Here is a 24,367-nt window from a genome sequence, read left to right on the forward strand (position 1 = left end):
TCTGTGCGGTGGACCCGAGCCTCCTTTCTGCTCCACTGTCAACTCAAGACCCTTTCTGTCTCTAGGTCTCCATGGCTCGGCTGGGGCTTCTCCTCCCCCAGCTCACTCCTAATTGTTATTCTAATACTTCATTATTCTAATTGTTATTATTATTCTATTCTAACTATTATTCTAATACTTCAGAATTTACCTAAAATATCACCTCCTCAAAGACCCTTTCCCTGGAAAGCTTCCTACCACAGTGTCCTCTCCTGGTTCCCATCTATTCCATCACCCTATTTCTTTTGTAGCACTTCTTATACAATCTCTCATAAGCTTAATCTTTATTGTTTCTGTCTCCTCCATAGCCTTAGCGGAAATGGATAGAGGAGGCCATGCCCTCATCAACATGGTACGCGTGTCAGAGCCTCTCGCCACGGAGACTGTGCGCAAGTACTTCCCTGAGACGTGGATTTGGGAGTTGGTGCCCGTAAAGTGAGTAACTTCTCTTTCATATAAGAGGCAACAATATAGATTCCTCACAATTTTCAATTCTTAGCTGATTTTTCAATACACAAATATGCCTGTTAGGCACGTTGCTGTATTCGGAAGCGGTTGAACATCATACCCCTATAATGACATCTCACTAATCTAATTGTAGCAGAAATTTTGCACAAATTTAATTCTGAGATTTCCAGAAGATGCTCGTAGGGACTAAATATAACCAAGCACTGTAGAGTAACAGCTATAGGAGCTCCTTCCTTGATCAGCAGTCCTGAATTAAGCACAGAATCAGTCAAGCCACCTATACACAATAACAGTAGAATTAAAAAGGATAAACCTGGAGTTCCCGTCGTGGTGCAGCAGAAACGAATCCTACTAGGAACCATGAGGTTGTGAGTTTGATCCCTGGCCTTTCTCAGTGGGTTAAGGATCCAGTGCTGCCATGAGCTGTGGTGTAGATCACAGATGAGGCTCCGATCTAGCGTTGGCTGTGGCTGTGTCGCAGGCGGGCAGCTACACACAGCTCTGATTGTACCCCTATCCTAGGAACCTCCCTATGCCATGGGTGTGGCCCTAAAAAGTAAAAAAAAAAAAAAAGATAAACATTCCCTCTGGAACAGTACCTTAGAGAGAAAAATTTAAGAACAATCTAAAATTACATATTTTGTTTACAATTACATTGTCTATAACAGATTTTACTACAACCATATATGTATAGGAGATTCTGATACAGACTAGAAATGAAAACAGAGTTGGAAAAAAAGGACTTGCACATTTGCATTTCAAACCTTGATTATACTCTCCATTATTGGGATTTCTACTGAGTGCATTCAAGTCGTGACAATAGAATTTATAGGGGTTCTCTTCCTAGAAAAAATTTACAGACACACCTCAAAGATGTTGCAGATTTTGTTGCAGACCATCCTAATAAAAGGAGTATCACAATAAAACAAGCCATACGAATTTTTTTACGACCCAGTACGTAGAAAAGTTACATTTACACTGTAGTCTATTAAGTGTGCAGCAGCATTATGTTTTTCCAAAACATACATACCTTAATCCAAAAAAATACTTTATTGTTATAAAATGCTAACCGTCATCTGAGCCTTCAGCAAGTCATAATCTTTTTGCTAGTAGAGGATCTTCTTCCACGTTGATGGCTGCTGACAGACTGGGGTGGTGGTTGCTGAAAGTTGGGGTGGCAGTGGTAATTTCTTAAAACAAGATAGCAATGAAGTTTGCCACATTGGTGTAATTTTTCCTTTCACGAACAATTATCCATAGCAATCAGTGGGTTTTGATAGCATTTTACCCAGGAGAACTTCTTTCAAAATTGGATTTAATCCTCTTAAACTTTGCTACTACTTTGTCAACTAAGTTTATGTAATGTTCTAAATCCTTTGTTGTCTTTCCAATAATCTTCAGAGCATCTTCACCAGGAATAGATTCCATCTCAGGGAACCACTTAGTTTGCTCAACCATAAGAAACAACTCTTCATCCATGAAAGTTTTATCATGAGATTGCAGCAATTCAGTCATATCTTCAGGCTTCGCTTCTAATTCTAGTTTTCTTGCTATTTCCACCGTATGTTGTTACTTCCTCCACTAAAGTCTTGAACCCCTCAAAGTCATCCATGAGGGTTGAGATCAGCTTCTTCCAAACTTCTATTAATCTTGATGTTTTGACCTCCTCCCATGAATCATGAATGTTCTTAATGACATCTAGAATGGTAAATCCTTTCCAGAAGGTTTACAATTTATGTGCCCAGATCTATCAGAAGAATTGCTGTCTATGGCAGCTATAACCTTACAAAATGTACTTCTCAAATAATAAGACTTGAAAGTCAAAATTACTCCTTGTTCTGTGGGCTGCAGAATGGCTCTGTGTTGGCAGGCATGAAAACAATATTAATCTCATTGTATGCCTCCATCAGAGCTCTCAGGTAACCAGGTGCATTGTCAATGAGCAGCAATATTTGGAAAGGAATCTTTTCTTTCTGAGTAGTAGGTCTCAGCAGTGGACTTAAAATATTCAGTAAACCATGCTGTAAACAGATGTGCGGTCATCTAAGCTCTGTTCCATTTATAGAGCCCAGGCAGAGTAGATGATGCACAGGCACAGCTCTGAAGTAGGGCAGTCAAAACACACACAACATTTATCTGTCAAATTTGCCGTCTTATACATGCACAGTTCATGGCACCCCAAAACAATTAGAGTAATAACACCAAATATTATTGATCACAGATCACCATAACAAATAGAATAATAATTTAAAAGTTTGATATTGGGGAATTGCCAAAATGCAACATCAAGACATGAAGTAAGCAAGTCTTGGAAAATGGATTTGGAAAAATGTCACTGGAGTGCCCACCATGGTGCAGTGGGTTAAGAATCCATCAGCAGCGGGTGGAGTCGCTGCAAAGGTGTGAGTTCAATCCCCAGGCCAGTGCAGTGGATTAAAGGATCTCTTGTTGACAGAGCTGCCACAGCTGCCACTGTGGTAGGTCACAGCTGTGGCATGGGTTTGATCCCTGGCCCAGGGAATTTCCATATGCCATGTGTGTGACCATAAAGAAAGGGAAAGAAAAGAAGAGAAAGGGGGAAAAATGGCACAAAAGACCTGTTCGATGCAAGGGTGCCACAAACCTTCAATCTGTAAAATATGCAGTACCATTAAAGCACAATAAACCCAAGTGCCATGAAATGGGTATGCCTGTCTTTAACTGCTTACTCTTTGTTCATCACACTGCCATCCTCTGCAGCGCCTCAGGTGTGGCTGAAATAGAAGTGACCATCCCTGATACCATCACTGAGTGGAAGGCAGGGGCCCTCTGCCTGGCCAGTGACATTGGACTTGGTCTCTCTCCGACTGCCTCTCTCCAAGCCTTCCAGCCATTCTTTGTGGAGCTCACAATGCCCTACTCAGTGATCCGTGGAGAGGGCTTCACGCTCAAGGCCACTGTGTTCAACTACCTTCCCAAATGCATCCGGGTAAGGACCTCTCTTTACTAAACTGAGCACACCGTAATAGTCAAGGAAAATAAATGTTGCATTCCTGGGGATACTGACCAACTCCTATGTATAAAACGGGCTCACCAGGGGAGTAGCAGCATCAGAGATATTCATATGTTGTATGATTATGGTTGCTGATATCTCCAAATACTGTATTGTAACTTAACACAAGTTTCTGACCCTTATCATAAGCCTTTAAAGTTAGGAAGTTTGTGTAGTAGGAAGATTTCTGACAGGAACAGCAAAAACCAACATGCTGATGCTCATGTCTTATCCTAAGGTTTCAACCTCTACATTCCCATACTTTTAACTTTTCATATATGATTAATTATATTAAACTTTATTTTTAAAGTTGTTTAGGTACATCTTACTTCTGCTGAAACATAACTGGTTATAAGTCTTGTAGACTCTGCTGGGAGTCAAGACCCTAGGCCAAGGAGCAGAGCTCCCACAGGCAACAAAGATATCATCATGACATCTCCTTACCTCTGTCCCTGCCACACACAAAAAGCAAATTATCCCAAGACACTAATATTCGGATGCCAGATCCACCTAAGGTGATATAAGATGAGGTCTTTGTTTACATCACCTTCTATATGAGGCAACCTGAAATCTAACCAATCCCCCAATGTGCTTTATTTCAAGCCATTCTCCCATTGGTCCCCTCTCCCTCTGGTCTATTTGTCTCTTTGTATCGCCTGTGTTTTCAGGTCAGTGTGCACCTGACGGCCTCTCCTGCATTCCTAGCTGTCCCAGAAGAGAAGGAAGAAGAGGCCCACTGTATCTGTGGGAATGGCCGGCAAACTGTGTCCTGGGCAGTAACCCCAAAATCATTAGGTGAGAGACAGTCTCTTAGAAGCAGTTCTCTATTCAAAGATTGTATCTCTTTCTAACTTACTTCACTTAGTATAAGAGTGTCTAGTTCCATCCATGTTGCTGGAAATGGCATTATTTTGTTCTTTTTATGGCTGAGTAGTATTCCATTGTGTATATATACCACATCTTCTTAATTCAATCATCTGTCGCTGTACAGTAGAAAACTGACAGAACACTGTAAACTAGCTATAATGGAAAAAATAAAAATCATTCTAGAAAAAAAACAATGTCTTGAAATTCCCAAGAATTATTCTATATGAGATAATAATCATAAACATATAAAAGGGAGTCCCCTATAGCTCAGTGCATCCATTTCTTGTGGGTTTCCTAACTATATTAATTACAAATCTAAGGTTGCCTTTTGTTGGCACTAAAAAAAATATAGAGATAATAATAATGAAAGCCTCTATGTTATTATTAAAAACCTCAAATTATTTAAAAAAAAAGATTTATCTATCTATTGAATCCTTATCCAGGCAAAGATTCTCCCCATCAGAGGGTAGAATTGTTTTCCTTTGTCTTTCATTCTAGGATCTTGGATTCTCAGAATCATTAGCCTCTAGATTACGTTGCTTTCATTCATGGTCCTATGTTTTTATAGAACAACCACCAAAAAAAAAAAAAAAACACAGGTCACAAAGATTTACATATTTATAAATTGTCGGGTTTGGCGGCATTGAGAAAGAGGGAGATGATGCTCATCCCTGTTGGCCCCTTTTTTCAGAGAAGGTGAATTTCACAGTGACTGCAGAGGCACTGTCGTCTCAAGAGCTGTGTGGGACTGAGGTGGCTATGGTCCCCGAATATGGAAGGAAGGACACAATCATCAAGCCCCTGTTGGTTGAAGTAAGTAAGCCTTCCCATTTGATGGGTCACAATGAGTCAAGAAAACAGTAGTGAATCTAATCGGGGCTCCAACTTTTAGGTAAAAATGCCTAAATAACATATGGTCATGGTATATTTCACAATATGATTCTCTCCACCCCCACTTAACTTCCTAATTTTCCCCTCCCTTTCTCATTCATGAACCTCTCTCCTTCCTATTGCCTACACTTCGAGAATTTTTTTATATAACACATTTGAAAATCAGTTCCAATTCTTGTCTTCACTGTCAAGAATCCTATAGTTCCCCTATCAACACACATGTCTTGAAAGTCAGTCCTTTCTCTCTATTAACTTTTCTGTTTTTCCCACCTAAAGCCTGAAGGACTAGAGAAGGAAGTAACATTCAACTCTCTGCTTTGTCCATCAGGTAAGACTCACCTCTCATAATTAGTAATTAAAATAACATTAACCAAAGTTGGTATAATATTTGAAGTTCAAAGAATTTTATGTATACTTTGCCTATAAGGTAAGTTAGGACCCGGAGAATCATCAATCCTCTTGGTAAGTGAGGAAACTGGTTCTTAGAGAAGGCAAGTAATTTGATTAAGAGACCATCCCTAGATCTTTATTTCTTTGGGGTCGGTGCAAACATCAAAATGTCTTTCTGAACAGTGTATGATGTGGTTATAGGTAGAAAGTGGGTAGAATCAAAACGAATATTGCCAGAGAAGCGCATTTCTTGGATATTTAAAACAACACATGGGTAGCTGGATTCAGGCCATCCCAGCACTGAGTTTTGCATAGCTAACCGTATTTGATGACAGGACTGTGATTTCCCTAAGAAAAAGTTGCCATAGCTGCAACATTGTCATAGCAATATTCATTTGGTGCCAATCCTGTACCTAAAACCCGATTGGGCATTCTAGAAGGGGCTAAAGAAGCTTACAGTAAAAGGTGTAACTTTATCTTTGTGGAGAGTTGTCTAGTCTAAATATTTAATATTGTAAGTATTTTTCTTCCATTTGGTAACTTGTCCTTTTGCTTTGCTTATGTCATGTGTTTTCTTACAAAGTTTTTTTAAGGTAAGAGAGTTTTTTGACATACAGATAATGTGTACATAATTCACATAACTATGTACGTATTTTACATAATTATGTATTATACTACATGATAAAAGGTAATTACATGACTTATGTAGTCAATATAATTAATAATGCATACATAATTAATATATATGACTTAATGAGTTTGGAGATAAGTATACACCTATGAAACCATCCCCACGATCTATACCATAAACCTATAGATCACTTCCAAAGTTTCCTCCCACTCTATTATTATTATATTTTTATAAGAGAAGATCAATCCTACTAGCAAATATTTCAGTATACAATACGGTGTGGTTAACTGTAAGCACTGTGCTGCACAGTAGACCTCTTGAATTTACTCATCTTGCATAACTGAAACTTCATTCCCTTTGACAACTGTTGTATTATTAACCTTATGAGGATGGGATGCAATTGGAAAATAAATATTACATTTCTCTTTTTCATCTTCATGTAATTCACCAATATTAAAATCCCAGAAAATGTATGCTTATCAAAAGCAATCCATTTCTTTTCAATGAGTCAAACACTGTTCATCATCATCACTAGGCCCATGTCTAGAGCTTCCATAAAAATACTGTCTTCAGGGAGTTTCCTTGTGGTGCAGCAGGTTAAGGATCCAGCATTGTCACCGCTGTGGCTCAGATCACTGCTGTGATACAGGTTTAATCCCTGGCTGGGAACCTTCACATGCCATGCGCATGGCCAAAAAAATACTATTTTTCTATCTGATAAAATTTGATGGAAGTAAAGACAGAGCATTATTATAGAATTCTGGAACTTTTTGAAGATTTTTCCTTTGCTTATATATACATAGGGGGTTTTTTTCATACAACTGTTTAGTAAGGTGATTGGGAATGGACACTAAATATATGATCTTGTGATAACCATCTTGTGTTAGCCATAGGATGACTACAACAGAATCACAGCATCACAGGCACCTGTCAGTATGTAGCCTTCTTTCGGAGTGCAACTCTATGTACAAGGAGAAAAGATGGTTGGGGAAGGAAAAGTTGTGGAAATCTCAGAATCCCATTCATATATGTTGAGGATATTTTAAAAAGCTGGAATACTAAAAGAGGGGCAACTTTTCCAAAAGAGTTCAGGTTGCAGGGCATAGCTCTGGCCTCTAGGTCTTGGAGTTCTTCGGGAAGATACACAGCAGAAATCATTTTCATTATGGCTGATCTGTTTCTCTCTCTAGATGCTGGGGCGTCTGAACAATTATCTCTGAAGCTACCCCCAAATGTGGTAGAAGACTCTGCTCGTGCCTTCTTCTCAGTTTTGGGTGAGTCTGCAGCCCTCGTGGACTATCACACTATGTTGACCAGGCCTACTACATTTTTTTCCATATATACTTTCTCAAAATAACAACTATAATTTTAGCTTCTTTCTTCTCTTCTTTTTTGGACTGGTTTAGTGCTTCCCATCATACTTATGTCTCTAGAAGACTCACCCTTCTTAAAAATATTCATGTCCTTACCTAGGTTAATTATTCACTTCTTAATGATCCTGGTGGGTTACAATCTGTAAGCTTTTATGACTTCCCATCTTTCTCATTTCCTAGGAGACTTATTAGGCTCTGCCATGAGAAACACACAAAACCTCCTCCAAATGCCCTACGGCTGTGGAGAACAGAATATGGTCCTCTTTGCTCCTAACATCTATGTTCTGGATTACCTGAATGAAACACAGCAGCTGACTGCAGAGATCAAGTCCAAGGCCATTCACTACCTCAACACCGGTGAGTATTGAATAAGTGAGTGAAAACTTCCCAGTGCTATTTTCACCATAGAAGGGATTTCCCCATAGGCTTGAGTTACTTGTCGATTCCATGATATGTAAATGTCTCATTCTATGATGGTCACAAGAATGAGGATACTATGACCATTAATTTCATGTGACCTATCCAGTGTCCAACCTCTAACAAAATGTGTAAGACTCAACCTCCTTACATATGACAGAAATCTGTAGGAAATATCACAAGATGCCAAGGCATTTTAGTAATGTCTCTAGCCACAGAATGTGCAGTCTGTCATGTTGCTTCTCGAACCTTCCATTCCAGGTTACCAGAGACAGCTTCTCTACAAGCACTACGATGGCTCCTATAGCACCTTTGGGGAGCACTATGGCAGAAGTGAGGGCAATACCTGGTAAGGACAAGATAGGTTCTTTGAGCTCCTATTTTTGTGTCAACTCTTTTATGTGTATTATCAAAATTATATTCCCAATAACCCAAATACATATTATTAAGCCTATAGTTGATTATACAAGACTAGCAAGGTAGCAAGCAGAAAGGCTGAGATTCAAGTACACATGTGTGAAACATGTCCCCAGGAGTTCCCATTGTGCCTCAGTGGGTTAAGAACCTGACTAGGTCCATGAGACTGCAGGTTCGATCCCTGGCCTCATTTAATGGGTTAAGGATCTGGTGTTACCACAAGCTGCGATCCACAAGTATGGATCGCAGATGCAGCTCAGATCTGGCATTGCTATGGCTGTGGCACAGGCCAGGAGCTGCAGCTCCAGTTCGCCCCCTATCCTGGCAACTTCCATATGCCATGGGTATGGCCCTACAAAAAAAGAAAAATGTGTCCCCAAAATTCATCCTGTTAATAACGCACCAAGTTATTTTTCCTGAAATAGCTCTTTTTTCTAAAATAGCTCCCATAACCATGAGTTTTTTCATAGGTAGCCAGTGAACATCATATAACTTCCAGATAAACCATGTTAACTTCAGCGTGTATTGTTTTTTTAACTCATATTCATCTTGACTGAGAACATATTCACTAATAGGAGGGAAGAAAGGAGATGGACTCAGTGATATGAAACCTTGTTTTAAAATCCCTAATGGAGTTCCCTTCATGGCTCAGTGGTTAACGAACCCGACTAGCATCCATGAGGATGGAGGTTCGATCCCTGGCCTCGCTCAGTGGGCTAAGGATCCAGCGTTGCCATGAGCTGTGGTGTCGGTCGAAGATGTGGCTCTGTTCCCATGTTGCTGTGGCTGTGGCGTAGGCAGCTGCAGCTCTGATTCAACCCCTAGCCTGGGTACCTCCATATGCCTCAGGTGCAGCCCTAAAAAGATAAAAAAGAAAAAAAAAATCCCGAAGACGAGACAGTGTTAGAAGTCACGGCATGTAAGGACTGCCTGTGTGAAGATTCTGCCATCTACAGAAGAAAATCACTAAAGAAAAAAAAGATTTAAAGACTTACTGAAATAAATAGGAAAAAATAAGTAACATCAGAAGTACAGTTGTGCCTTGAAAAACATGCAGGTTAGGGTGCTGACCTCCAGGAGATGAAAATCCACATAACACAATCCACATTCACCCCTCTGAATCCCCAGTTGTGCATCCACAGACTCAACCAAGTGGGGATCATGTACTCGTGTAGTACATATCTAGTGAAAAAAGCCATGTCGAGGAGTTCTCTGGTGGCTCAGGGGGTTAAGGATCCAGTGTTGTCCCTGCTGTGGCTCAGATCACTGCTGTGCTGTGGGTTCCAGATCCCTGGCCCCATGAAATTCCACATGCTATGGGTACAGCCAAAAAAGAAAAAAGAAAAGAAAAACAAAACAGAAAGCCACGTATAAGTGGATCCGCACAGTTCAGACCATGTTGATCAAGGGTCACCTGCACTAGATCTAGCAGATTCATCAAATTAAGGGGGTAGGAGCTCTAAGTACCCAAGAATTCCTGTCAGATGATGCACACCAAAATACATGTCCTAGGAAGCCTGTTGCTGTGAGGTGGTTATAAAACCATTATAGCAACATAAGTATCATCATGTCTTCCTCTCCTCTCAGGCTCACAGCCTTTGTAATGAAGACTTTTGCCCAGGCTCGAACCTACATCTTCATTGATGAAACGCATATTACCGAAGCCCTCACCTGGCTCTCCCAAAAGCAGAAGGACAATGGCTGTTTCAGGAGTTCTGGGTCACTGCTCAACAATGCCATTAAGGTGAAGTGTTCTCGGAGCTAGTTTTGGTTTCTCCATTATATCTACAAGGGTGAGGACAGGTAGTGATACCATAAGAATTCCTTCAGGGGAGTTCCCCACCGTGGTGCAGCAGGTTAAGGATCCACCTGCAGCAGCTCCAGTCACTGTGGAGGCCCAGGTTTGATCCCTGGTCCAGCGCAGTGAGTTAAGGATCTCGTGTTGCCACAGGTGTGGCAGGTGGAAGCTGCAGCTCGAATTCAGCCCCTGGCCTGGAAACTTCCAGATGCCTCAAGTGTGACTGCCCCCTCCTAATCCCCCCAGAAAAGAATTCCTTCAGGAAGGTTATTGGAAGAAAATAAAACCTGAGTAGTACCAAGAAAGAGAGTGGATGGAATGTAGGGTGATGGTACTGTTTTTCCCATGGGGATGAATATGCATAATGAGAAATTCCATGACAGCAGAACACCAGGAGATGATAAGAGTGTTCTCAGAAGTTAAATTACTCACATATCTCTCTCTCTCTCTCTCTCTCTCTCTCTCCTCTCTCTCATATTTACAGGGTGGAGTGGATGATGAAGTAACCCTCTCTGCCTATGTCACCATTGCGCTCCTGGAGATTCCTCTCGCTGTCACTGTAGGTACCCTTGCTGAAGCCTAGTTCTAGATGCAGTGAAACTGTGGACCTGCTGTCTGAAACATCACCCCACTAAAGCCACTTGTCAGCTTTCCTTCTGTGCCCTGCCAGTGCTTCCCACCTCAATAGGGACTTTGGTCAATCCATTACGGAAGATGTACATTTTCCCACCGAGGCCCCGAGGCTCTTTCTCCCCCGGCAACCTCACCACCACCATCACACACATATGAAATGAATTCTAAAGATATGGCCTGTATTTCTGCCTTAGGAATGTGAGAATGACAGATGGTTATAGAAGCGAGGGAGGGAGGAAGTGGGATGGACAGGGAGTTTGGGGTTGGTCGATGCAAGTTTTTATATTTAGGAGGCCAATGCCTTATCCATCAGGCTACGGGGGCTGCTGCGTGTTTTTATATTTAGAATGGATAAGCAATGAGGTCCTTCTGTACAGCACAGGGAACTATATCCAGTATTTTGGGATAGAACAGGATGGAAGATAGTACAAGAAAAAGAATGTGTATATATATATATATATATATATATATATATATGTATGTATGACTGGAGCATTGTGCTGTATAGCAGAAATTGACACAGCCCTGTAAATCAACTATACTCTGAAAAAAAAAGAAAAGAAAGTCCTAGGAGTTTCTGCTGTGGTTTAGTGGATAATGAACCCGACTAGTATCCATGAGGATGAGGGTTCGATGCCTGGCCTCCCTCAGTGGGTTAAGGATCCAGCGTTGCGGTGAGCTGTAGTGCAGGTTGCAGATGAGCCCAGATCCTGTGTTGCTGTGGCTGTGGGGTAGGGCAACGGCTGCAGCTCCCATTTGACCCCTAACCTGGGAACTTCCATATGCCACAGGTGCAGCCCTAAAAAAAAAAAATCTATATTATTCTTTCTATCCATAAGAATGAGACTAGAGGGACCAATGCCTTCGGTAAACTTCTTTGCCTCTGCGCTGTGGTCTGCGCACTGACCTGGGAGCGCCAGCCCCCCTGTGACGCAACTCATCCACTTCCCGTTCTCCTTTCGCAGCACCCTGTCGTCCGCAGTGCCCTGTTCTGCCTGGAGACAGCCTGGAAGTCAGCCCAGGAGGGATCCCAAGGCAGCCATGTCTACACCAAGGCACTGCTGGCCTACGCCTTTGCCCTGGCGGGTAACCAGGAAAAGAAGAAAGAAGTGCTCCAGTCACTAGATGCGGAAGCCGTGAAGGAAGGTGAGAGCACCCTAGGTCTCCTTCCCATCTCACATTCACTGGACCAACCACTCCACGGCAGAAAGCCCCCGTGACAACCTCTAGGGATCCCTTTCCCCTCCATTCTTGTGTTTATATCTTTCCAGATTCTAGGATTTCTCACTCCCGTCACACATCCACAGATAAAAGGCAATAGACTGTTATAGTGAGAAGCTCAGCCTCTGAAGACCAGCTCCAAAACGTATTGCCTATGTGGGCTTGGACAAGTCACTTAACTTGTCTGTTTCAGTGACTTCATTAGTAAAATGAGACTGATAATAGTATTTATCGCAGAGTAAATAGTATTTAACTCCCAGAATTAAATGAGTTAATGCATGTAAAGCATTAACTGGAATATATAGCACAGAGCAGATGCTATAAAGTATTAGTTACTATGATTAAGATATCAGTTCTTGGGAGTTCCCGTCGTGGCGCAGTGGTTAACGAATCCGATTAGGAACCATGAGGTTGCGGGTTCGGTCCCTGTCCTTGCTCAGTGGGTTAACGATCTGGCGTTGCTGTGAACTGTGGTGTAGGTTGCAGACGCGGCTCGGATCCCGCGTTGCTGTGGCTCTGGCGTAGGCCGGTAGCTACAGCTCCGATTCAACCCCTAGCCTGGGAACCTCCATATGCCTCGGGAGCGGCCCAAGAAATAGCAACAACAACAACAACAACCAAAAAAAAGACAAAAGACAAAAAAAAAGATATCAGTTCTTAATATTTACCCAGCCCTTACCTAGGGCATCGTATCATCTTAAACATAAGACAAAACTGAAGGGATAATCTGATGAACAGGTTCTTATATTTTAGGCTCATTTCACAAGACTGATGATGTTGACAAATCTATTCATTATTCATACAACACTTCTGTGTGTACTGTGGCCTGTGTAAGGGGTCTAAAAGTAGAAAATAAAATGCAAATGATAATAAGGTATCCAGGGAGTTCCCACTGTGCAGCAGAAATGAGTCCAACTAGGAACCATGGAGTTGAGGGTTCGATCCCTGGCCTCACTCAGTGGGTTAAGGATCCAGCATTGCCGTAAGCTGTGGTGTAGGTCACAGACGCATCTCAGATCCCACATTGTTGTAGTTGTGGCGTAGGCCAGTAGCTGTAGCTCCAATTGGACCCCTAGCCTGGGAACCTCCATATGCTGCAGGTGCGGCACTAAAAAGAAAGAAAAAAAAAAGCAATAATAAGGCATCCAATAAAACACAGTCTACCTTAAAAAAAAAAAAAAAAAAAAAGGTGTTCTACCTTTCTCCCTTGACAGTATCAGTAATTGTTTATCCTTAAAGAGTATTGGGAAATATTTCAGATATACAAGAAAGCATACAGAATAATTAGCAAATACCTTTAATACCTCCCTTCCAGTTTAAGAAACAAAATATTACTAATGCTGGAAAAATCCCTGTGTACCACTCCCACCCACAAAAGCTATCATCCTGAATTTGTCATTACAATGTCCATGAATTTCTTTTCCTTTTTACTGCATACATATCCCTAAATAATATTCAGAATATTTACATTTTTCATCTTCAGATAAGAAGTATTGCACATCTGAGTATTTCTGCCTGTTTGCTTGTCAGTTTATTTGCCTTTCATTTTTTTAAGTTCAGCATGATGAAGATAGGAGTCCCCTGTACTCCTTGCTCATTAATTTTTTTCTGCTGCATAATACATTACAACATATAAAAAGGTTATAATTTACAAAGAGTCTCTCCCCTCATGGATCTTTTCTTGTTTCTTATTTGTTGCCATTGCAAACTGTGCTCCAAGGAATACTCCTCATATACGTGTCTCCTTGAGGGTTTAGGTGAATTTCTCTAACTTGCACTTAGAAAGCATGACTGCTGGTTAGTGGACTAAGCACATCCCCCACTTTGCTGGGTATCACCAAATCACTCATCAAAAGGGTTATACTTCTAGGAGTTCCCATCATGATGCAGCAGAAACAAATCCGACTAGGAACCATAAGGTTGCGGGTTCAATCCCTGGCCTCGTTCAGTGAGTTAAGGATCTGGCGTTCTGTGAGCTGTGGTGCAGGTTGCAGACGCAGCTCGGATCTGGCATTGCTGTGGCTCTGGTGTAGGCCAGCAGCAACAGCTCCAATGAGACCCCTAGCCTGGGAACCTCCATATGCCGCGGGTACAGCCCTAAAAAGACAAAAAAAAAAAAAAAAGAGGGCTATACTTCTGGAGTTCCTGTTGTGGCTCAGCAGGTTAAGAACCTGACATCGTGTCCGTGAGGATGCAGGTTTAATCCCTGGCCTCAATCAGTGGCTTAAGCTGCGGCATAGATGGCAAATGCAGTTTGGATCCAGCGTGGCTGTGGCTGTGGCATAGGCCAGGAGCAGCAGGTCCAATTTGACCCCTAGCCTGGGAACTTCCATATGCCACAAGTGTGGCACACACACACACACACAAAAAAGAACTTTACTTCCCACAACAGTATAAATCGCTTCCCATTATTTCACCTCCTGTCAGCCTTTGGTATTTTGAGGATTACTCTTTTTTCCTGATCTACTGAGTGTAAACTCCATTATCTCATTTGATGGGATCTTCATAAGAAATCTCTAAGGATAGTCTTTATAGAAAATTTAACTAAACCTGGATAACATCAGAAATAGGAAATCATCACAGCCAGTCAGAGAACGTGCTCTGTTATTTGTCTCTGCCACCAATACAACTATAGCCACCTTTGGAAAACTTAGATGCCTGTAGGTTTCAGACTCCAGCAACACGACCGCCTTAGCCCAGCTGAAACAAACCAAGTTCAGCTTTACCTAGAAGGAAAAACAGCTAGGTAAGGCTTAAGAGATTATCACTGAAACCCAACCCTCACTTCAGCTCCGGCTTGTGTGTTTTTTTGTTTGTTTTGTCTTTTAGGACCACACCCATGGCATATGGAGGTTCCCAGGCTAGGGGTCGAATCAGAGCTGTAGCTGCCGGCCTACACCACAGCCACAGCAACGCGGGATCTGAGCTGTGTCTGCAACCTACACCACCACTCACAGCCACGCTGGATCCTTAACCCACTGAGCAAGGCCAGGGATCGAACCCGCAACCTCCTGGTTCCTAGTCAGATTCATTTCCGCTCTGCCACGATGGGAACTCCAGGCTTGTGTACATTCACCTGAAATTAAGTATGACTGTGTCATCATTTACAAATCTTTTTCTCACCTCCAGATGATTCCATCCACTGGACGCGACCTCAGAAACCTGAGGCACCAGTGCAGCATTTTTACAAACCCCGGGCGCCCTCAGCTGAGGTGGAGATGACGGCCTACGTGCTCCTCGCTTGCCTCACAGCCCAGTCCGCCCTGAGCTCGGAGGACCTGAACCTCGCTACGTCAATCATGAAGTGGATCACAAAGCAGCAGAATTCCCAAGGGGGCTTCTCCTCCACGCAGGTCTGTGGCTGACCAGAGCCTTTTACTTCCCCTTCGGGTGGCAAAAGGTTTGAACAAGAGACAGGAAGGAAAAAATGAAGAGGAGAATAACTTGAAACGAGGGAAGTGTTATTCGTATTCGAGGATGGTGAGACATAAGGAGAAAGGAGAGTCAAAGAGGGCTGAAAAGAAAATGTCTAGAATTGGAGTTCCCGTCATGGTACAGTGAAAACGAAACCGACTAGGAACCATGAGGTTGCGGGTTCAATCCCATGGGTTAAGGATCTGGTGTTCCCATGAGCTGTGGTGTAGGTTGCAGACCTGGCTGTGGCGTAGGCTGTGGCGTAGGCTAGCGGCAATAGCTCCAATTAGACCTCTAGCCTGGGAACCTCTACATGCCGAGGGTGTGGCCCTAAAAAGACAAAAGGCAAAAAAAAAAGCCTATAATTCTGGTCCCCCCCACCCCATATTATTATCACAGGCTCCTATTCCCAATAACAACCCTACATCCCTAAAGCAACAACGGGGGACCAGGACCCTGTACACAAGGGCCACGGCAGAATGAATTTTAAAATCTACCATTCTTCTGGAAGTTCTGAGTTCCTTTCAAATTGGCCCCAGAAACATGACTCGGAACGCAACAATCTCTTTTTGCAAATCCCTCCTTTTCTAGGTCCACCTTTACTGGCTTCTTTTAAAGATCAAATCATTTCATGCTTATTCTTCCCACCTGTTAATATGCAGGCATTTGTTCATCAAAGCATAAAGAACTATCTTTATTCATCCAACCTCCTGAGACTAACTGTATAATCTTAAATCTAAAAGTTTCACCAATCTAGACAGAGCAAGGAGTTTCCACTCCAGAGAATTCAGAGGTTAGGCTAGATACACCCTAAAAGAGAAGGAGAATATGACAAAATGACATCCCATCCTTTTTCCATTGTATTTAATCTCTTATTTTTCAATAAGAATGGAGAAAACAGTTTTGTGAGAACAGCGACCATTCGCTTCTTAGAAATCTATTATTTAGAAGATGGTTCAGTTGAGACTGTGGCATGCCAGTGGGGAGCCAAACTTCTGATAAAAGAGAGAGTGCCAAGTAAAAATGTCAATAAATCAAAATATAATTGTAATTATTCATCTCATATGTCCTCTGGAGAAAGTGTAGCATGACTCTGATCATGACTGCAAAAGACCCTGGATTTTCTCAGGCACCGATCTCAGCAGCAGAGAAGAGTTTAGTTCAGGGTGAGAGCCAGTCCAGTCCAGACTTAGTTGGGAGGTGACAGATATGACCGCAGGTGTCTAGAAAGACATCGTAGGCAAATAGCTAATGCTCATAAATGATTCCCATTCAGATATGTCCTCCACAGTGCATATTCCAGATGTAAGAGAAAGGATCGATTTTCTGAGAAATATAATAAATGTCTAAGGCATGTAGTCCAAGGCAGATATGTGAAAGTTTATGTTTCTGTCATCTGTCAAAGGATTAAAGTCAATCCTGAAATTAGGATGCCATATTTAAATAGTGAGGGAAACAGGAAATCAAAGCCCCTTTGGGGGCAGCTTGCATGGGCCATTGGGTGTTCAAAGGGTTTTCATGCTTCAGCGGGTTCTCTCAACTGTCTCTTCCAGGACACAGTGGTGGCTCTCCACGCTTTGTCCAAATACGGAGCAGCCACTTTCACCAGGACCGGGAAGGCTGCAGAGGTGACCATCCAATCCTCAGGGACATTCTCCAAAAAATTCCAAGTGAACAACGACAACCTCCTGTTACTACAGCAGATACCATTGCCAGCAGTGCCTGGCGAATACAGCATAACAGCAACAGGAAAAGGATGTGTTTACCTCCAGGTGAGATTTTTGGGGACAGGTGGGGGCAGGTGGCGGCAAGTTGGGGCAGACGGTTCAGAGGACCCCTTCTCGCTGAACAGTCCTGACTCAGCAGATGATGGGGCAGGTCAGAGAAAGAGTTGAAGAAGTTGGGAAGAATCCTGGGGAAGGACAAAATCACCAAATTTTTGTCTCTGATGTTCCACAGACATCTCTGAAGTACAATATTCTCCCGAAAAAGGAAGACTTCCCATTTGCTTTGGAGGTGCAGACTCTGCCGCCAACGTGTGAACCCAAAGCCCACACCAGCTTCCAGATCTCAGTGAATGTCAGGTAAGACCTCCCACTGTATCACTGGATTCTGGGTGATCTTCCTACTGGAATCAGCCAATCTGATTCCTACAGCCAAGCTTCCTACCAAAACTCCTCGTTAAGCAGAGCAGCGGAACAGTGAATGTTTGTGCTACATTTACTGAAAAAGCAACATGGAGTTCCTGTTGTGGCCCAGTGGAAAAAAATCCAACTAGTACCCATGAGGATGCGGGTTCAATCCCTGGCCTCGCTCAGTGGCTAAAGGGTCTGGCATTGCCGTGGGTTGTGGTGTAGGTGGCAGATGTGGCTTGGATCTGGCATTGCTGTGACTGTGGCATAGGCTGGCAGCTGTAGTTCCAATTAGACCCCTAGCCTGGGAACATCCACATGCCACAGGTGTCCTAAAAGGACAGGGAAAAAAAAAGGAAAAAGCAACGTGTCCTCACTTGACACAGAACTTCTCAGTGAAGGAAGGGGCTTACATGGTACGTCTCCGGACTCCAAAATCTATTAGTGTCAAATCTCGTTATTTAATTCCCTTCCATCATAATTAAATAAAGAATATTGCCCCTTGGCTCTAACCTGAATTCCTGGCTTTTTTCTAATGTAATGATGCATGCTAATTTCATTCTATTATAATGAAATCCTATATTATTCTTGCTCGATCCAGGACAGAGGTAAAGACTTCTTGAAAATGTGTGACTAGAAGGATGTATGACTCTCTAGTTAGAATTCCTACAGGCAAAAATTAAATCTCAGATTGTATATAAAATAATCCATTTAGAGGGAAATACATTCCTATGCAATCATATTCAAAATCTGTCCACAAGAATATTATAACCTGGTTGGGGATATTATTCAGGAAAAAAAGAGAAAGTCTACAAAACAGCTGAGATAGGTTTGCTGTCTCAAGCCCAAGCTATGTATGCCTCACTTAGAGAACTTTCTTAAAATGCAGATCATCAGAGCTCACACACATGAAGCTCTGACTCACCTGGTCTAGAGTAGGGCCTGGTCTCTGTGGCTTTAACAGCCTCTCCCTACAGATTCTCAGGCACAGCAAGGTTTCTGAGCTACTTGGGTGGGAGATTTAGGAAGACTTCCGTGTACCTTTTAGGGCTGTTGAGTGCTTACTGTGGACATAGAAAAAAGAGAATATTTAATAACACAGAAAAGCCTAATTCCTTTCTTCCCTGGGTCTTCAGTTACACCGGAAGCCGTCCAGCCTCCAACATGGCGATTGTTGATGTAAAGATGGTATCTGGCTTCATTCCTTTGAAACCAACAGTGAAAATGGTAGGTTTATTATAAGCCCAGGAGACCCTGTTTTATTGGATGTTTTGTGTAAAGAATACAATATTAATATGAAACAATATTAATATGAAAATACTGTTAAATCAACTTCTACCAAAGACATTTTACTTTCTTCAAACTCAGAAATATAATTTAGGGAGTTCCCGTCAAGGCTCAGCAGTTAGCAAATCTGACTAGCATTCATGAGGACGTGCAGTTCGATTCCTGGCCTTGCTCAGTGGGTGAAGGATTTGGGGTTGCCATGAGCTGTGGCGTAGGTCACAGATGCGGCTTGGATCCTGTGTGGCTGTGGTGTAGGCCAGCAACTGCAGCTCAGATTCGACCCCTAGCCTGGGAACCTCCATATGCTGCGAGTGCAGCCCTAAAAAGCAAAAAAAAGAAGAAGAAAAAAAAAGAAATATAATTTAGCATGTTTGCATGGGGGGTTGTTGTTTTTCTTATTTAACTTTGTTTTAATGGACCTCAAAATTCTGTGATGATTTTTGGTCAAGTTGCCATTAAAATATGAATTAAAAATGCCCATTTTAAAAACTGATAACTCAAAACTGCCACACACAGAAAAACAAACGAGCCATAAAACATTTTCCTCTCCTTCTGGTTTTATGATGTGCTGTTATCATTAACCAGTCTTTCACGACTAACTTTAGACAGTTTTGAGACTGTCCTTCAAGCTGGGGTGGCAGGTGTGCATTTAACCTTCTAAGCTTTCTGGGCAGACTTGGTGACCTTGCCACCTCCAGCAGCCTTCCCATCTACTGCTTTGGTGAGACCCACAGTGACCTCTTGTCTGTTGTCATGAACAGCACTCTGCCAGGTGGCACATCTACTAGAAGAAAATGTCAGCAGGCTCCTGCTATATTGGAGCTTAGACTCTTCAGAAGATAAAGCATATGCACATGAACTACTGAAAAAATATGAAAAAGATTGATAGACATAAACTAAAACTAGTATAGAAGTGCGGGGGGAAAGAGATTGCTACAAGTTAGAAAAAACACCAAAAAATGTAAAAAAAAAACAAAAATCTCCTTCATGAAGGAACACAATGTGAATTGAACCCTAAATATGGGTAATTCGCAAGTTTAGGATATTTAGTTGCCTTGTCTTCAAATAAATCAACTTTACACAATAGTCCTGTGTCATACTTATATTAAATCCTGTGTTCCAGTTGCCTTTCATTTTTAATCTCTCCACATTATTGTCTTTGCTTATAAAAAAAATTTGAAGACGTTTTACCCTCAGGCTTAATTTGGTAATAATAAACATTCTTCTTTTCTCTGGTTCCTCGGGGTTTTCGTCTGTTTCTTAACACTTGTGATGTCTTGATTTTCCTCAGCTTGAAAGATCTGACAACGTGAGCCGAACAGAGGTCAGCAGCAACCATGTTTTGATTTACCTGGAAAAGGTGAGCACCCAGCCGTTTCAGCTGCAAAAATTATAGATAATGATCCCTCTCTGGGAGCTCCCTGGGAAGTGAATAAAGACATTTTGGAGACATCACCTCCATGCTAAAAATTTGAGAATTCTGAGTTTCAGTGAATATGCTCCTGTACTTCTGTATTGATATTCATCTGGGACTATGAGAAGGAATGGCTGATTATAACCTTGGGATATGAATATTTCGAGGACCCCATAAGTAAATTCTCCACAAAATATGCTTCTTATGTGTACAAGTTAATTTGAAGATATGGAGTAATATAAGGAAGTAGCCACTGGGATTAGTCAATTATTATATCAGCATCACATCGACAAGACAAAAGGGGAATATACTGTCCATCTCAGCAAGGACTTGGCATAAAATAACAAGATTAAGTCCACCAACAAACCAACCTGGTTTTGTAGTTGTGTGTTGTTGCACAGTTTTTTCATTCTTATATTGATGGATATTTTAGTTTACAAATTTTACGAAACTGAAGGCTGCAGTGATCAGCCTTTTATATTCCTGTTTGAGTCAACACAAGTACTTCCACAGTTCCCGTGGTGGCGCAGTGGTTAACGAATCCGACTAGGAACCATGAGGTTGGGGGTTCGGTCCCTGCTCCTGCTCAGTGGGTTAACAATCTGGCGCTGCCTTGAGCTGTGCTGTAGGTTGAAGACACGGCTCGGATCCCGCGTTGCTGTGGCTCTGGCGTAGGCCGGTGGCTACAGCTCCGATTCGACCCCTAGCCTGGGAACCTCCATATGTCATGGCAGCAGCCCAAGAAATAGCAAAAAAGACAAAAAAAAAAAAAAAAAAAAACAAGTACTTCCACAAGCTGGAGAAGTGAGGCGTTCCCATAATGGCACAGCGAAAACAAATCCGACTAGGAACCGTGAGGTTTTGGGTTTGATCCCTGGCCTCGCTCAGTGGGTTAAGGATCCAGCGTTGCCATGACCTGTAGTGTAGGTCGCAGACGTGGTTCAGATCCCATGTTGCTGTGGCTGTGGCATAGGTCAGTGGTGGTAGCTCCAATGTGACCCCTAGCCTGAGAACCTCCATATGCCTCGGGTGTGGCCCTAAAAAGGAAAAAAAAAAAGAGAGAGAGAGAGAAAAGTGAAACTGTACTGAATCCCTGATATTTAAAAATGAACATAGCTATTCAAACCATAAGAAGCATCCATCATTCAAACAGAGCCATGTACTCACAAATTTGAGAACATACAAATAGTTTTGGTTATTTAAGAAACAATTGGGTGTGTTTTCATCTCCCCTGAGAGCTTTCGGTCCAATTTAAGAACCCTGTTAGTTGACAAAAACTTTTTCCCCAAAATAGTTCATTCTTAAACGTGTTCAAATAAAGAAGAAAGCTCCTCACTTGATTCCCTTTCGCTTTATAGGTGACAGATCGGTCCCTGAGCATGTCCTTCACGGTTACACAGGACATCCCAGTAAGAGATCTGAAACCAGCCATAGTGAAAGTCTATGACTATTATGAGACAGGTGAGTGAGACCAACTTTCCCACGGAAATTAAATTCCCAGTCACAGAAATGTATTTTTGTTTCTTTTTTTTTAATCTTATAGTGATTTTTATTTTTTCCATTATAGCTGATTTACAGTGTTCTGTTAATTTTCTGCTGTACAGCAAGGTGACCCAGTTATGCATGTATACGTTCTTTTTTCTCCCATTGTCATGCTCCATCATAAGGGACTAGATATAGTTCTGGCCACAGAAATTTAGATTTGAGCAATATATTGGGGCAATGCATGACACCACTTGTTCTCATCACTTCATTTTGTCTCCACCAAGACGGATTCTCCCATCTTCGTCTTCTCTACATACATTGTGGAAACTACCTATAGTATAAATATATTAATTGCTACTACAAAGCACCGGTAGGATATTGAGTTCCATTTCCTTTGATAAAATCAACTGTAGGACAGTATGAAATTTAAATAAGCAGAACATCTGAACAGTTACCCTTCAGGGGTTTAGAATAAAGGGAAGCATCACACACATTATTTGAAAAGACAACAATGTAAGAGAGAAAGCAACACAACCAATGAATGCTGCTGATGTTTCTGATACTATACGGTTCTTCCCACAATAAAGAGTCTTGCGTTGACTTGTGCCCCATAGATGTTTGTTTCCCTCTCACTTCATCTGGCCATTTTTGTTTTTATTCAGCTGAGTTTGCCATCGCTGAGTACAACGCTCCTTGCAGCAAAGGTAAGCAATTCACATTCTTTCCCGATGGAGTCACAACCCTTTTGGTTTGTCCTTCACATCTCCTCCATAAAAATCTGGCTAAATATTTTTCATAGATTGCATGTGCTGCTCACTGTGCAACTTATCCTAGAAAAGTAAATTTATTGGGAAAGGGCCCCTGAAAGTCAAAACTCAGACAGTTCATAGAATTGCATATCGAATAATTTTTAAGTAATGGATTTCATTTCCCACTAGACCAACTGCATTTCCTCAGGCACGATGCTGCCCAGATCTAAGGGGAGGAATATTCACTGCTCAGGAAACCCAAATACATCTTAATTTTCTATTCTTTCCACTATCACAGATCCTGGAAATGTTTAAAGGCCACATCAATAAAAACTGCTTTGCTGGAGTCCCTGTTCCACAGCTTCAGTTCTCCATATTAGAAAAGAGTGTATCTCTGAAAGCTTAATAAATAAACCTTTTTTTTTTTCTGGTCAGAGTCTATGGTGCCTTCAGTTATTCAATAAACATTTATTATACTTCCATATGATTTCCAATAGAATCCTGAGTTAAAATTCGTATCAGTCAAGGTCTAAGGGATTTCAAAAAGTAAAATACATTACAGAGACAGTGGTCAGAGTAGGCTTCATTTAGGGGTTGCAGGGAAAAAAGAAGGTATTCGATTATGTACTAGGAGCCTATAAAGTGTGTTTGATTATGGGAATACCCCAAGAAAAAGCCAGAGAGTGGATTTATGAGTGAACAAAAGGCTGATTTGACAAGGAAAGACTTTCCACATTAAAGGCAAGTAATGAAATAGTAATGTCACATTGGGAGGCAGCATAACTAATTGGGATTTGATTTGAATTGTAAGTTATGTGTCTTCAGAACCTAATCTGCATTGACCAAAACAAGTGATCAGTCTATTAGCCTTGGGCTTTAGATTCAATAAAGGATGACAGATGGAAAATACTGAAGAGGTGATTCAAGCAGAAGTGAGTTTTTCTAAAAGAAAGAAAATACAGGACTCAAAGCCCAAATACAACTGTTACACTGAAGAATCTTGTTTTCTGGGATTTTGAGCCAGAACAAAAGGATATATAAAATCGTCCATTATATGGATGGAAGGGCAGAAGCTTCTGAAGTTCAAAGAGAAGATCTTTGGAAAATCCTAGGAGTCCTAGTGTTCATTCAGTTTAGTCTGACGGAAGCCTGGATGATATAAACTAAGAAATACAAAGGACTTTGAAAATCAAGCATCCTTAGCTCTGTCTCCAAGGTAGGCAAAAATTAAAAAGTTACTATCTTTGTACTAGATTCTACTCTAAAGACCTCACTGGTATTAATATACCAACCCTATAAAATAGGTATTATTATAGCAAATGAGGAGACTGAGGCACAGAGTGGCAAAACTTGCCCAAAGTTATTCATCTAGGCAAGGGCTGAATCAGATTTCAATGCCAAGAAGTCTGTTTTCTAAATCCATACTCAAACCTCAAACCATGCTGCCCCTCCAACCCGCTTCAGAAAAGAAGATCAAGGAAAAATAATATTTCAGAGCTGAATAAATGTTTTAATTAGTATCAATTAGTATCAAACATCCATATAGGACATGAAATACAGAAGAAATTAGGGGAGTTCCCATCGTGGCTCAGCTGTAACGAATCCGACTAGTATCCATGACGATGCAGGTTCAATCCCTGGCCCCATTCAGTGGCTGAAGAATCCGGCATTGCCATGAGCTGTGGCGTAGGCCGCAGATGTGTCTTGGAT

At 41.7% G+C, this 24,367-nt stretch overlaps 1 protein-coding gene across 2 annotated transcripts in view; it reads left to right on the plus strand.

The window, feature by feature from the left end:
* Positions 1–23,091, plus strand: part of A2M (alpha-2-macroglobulin) — a 75,910-nt gene extending 52,819 nt beyond the window's left edge. For both annotated transcript variants that reach the window (XM_047787590.1, XM_047787589.1), the window contains exons 18-36: positions 348–474; positions 3,247–3,475; positions 4,207–4,333; positions 5,097–5,218; positions 5,573–5,624; positions 7,508–7,591; positions 7,871–8,047; positions 8,369–8,456; positions 10,112–10,268; positions 10,807–10,881; positions 11,921–12,101; positions 15,306–15,529; positions 17,144–17,362; positions 17,550–17,674; positions 18,859–18,949; positions 20,301–20,369; positions 21,782–21,884; positions 22,571–22,612; positions 22,956–23,091. In XM_047787590.1, coding sequence (XP_047643546.1) covers positions 348–474; positions 3,247–3,475; positions 4,207–4,333; positions 5,097–5,218; positions 5,573–5,624; positions 7,508–7,591; positions 7,871–8,047; positions 8,369–8,456; positions 10,112–10,268; positions 10,807–10,881; positions 11,921–12,101; positions 15,306–15,529; positions 17,144–17,362; positions 17,550–17,674; positions 18,859–18,949; positions 20,301–20,369; positions 21,782–21,884; positions 22,571–22,612; positions 22,956–22,972 — 2,309 coding nt within the window. In that variant the 3' untranslated portion in view covers positions 22,973–23,091. The remainder of the gene's footprint in view (positions 1–347; positions 475–3,246; positions 3,476–4,206; positions 4,334–5,096; positions 5,219–5,572; positions 5,625–7,507; positions 7,592–7,870; positions 8,048–8,368; positions 8,457–10,111; positions 10,269–10,806; positions 10,882–11,920; positions 12,102–15,305; positions 15,530–17,143; positions 17,363–17,549; positions 17,675–18,858; positions 18,950–20,300; positions 20,370–21,781; positions 21,885–22,570; positions 22,613–22,955) is intronic.
* Positions 23,092–24,367: the final 1,276 nt, after the last annotated feature.

Source organism: Phacochoerus africanus, chromosome 7 (genome assembly GCF_016906955.1).
Source record: "Phacochoerus africanus isolate WHEZ1 chromosome 7, ROS_Pafr_v1, whole genome shotgun sequence".
Lineage (NCBI taxonomy): Eukaryota > Metazoa > Chordata > Mammalia > Artiodactyla > Suidae > Phacochoerus > Phacochoerus africanus.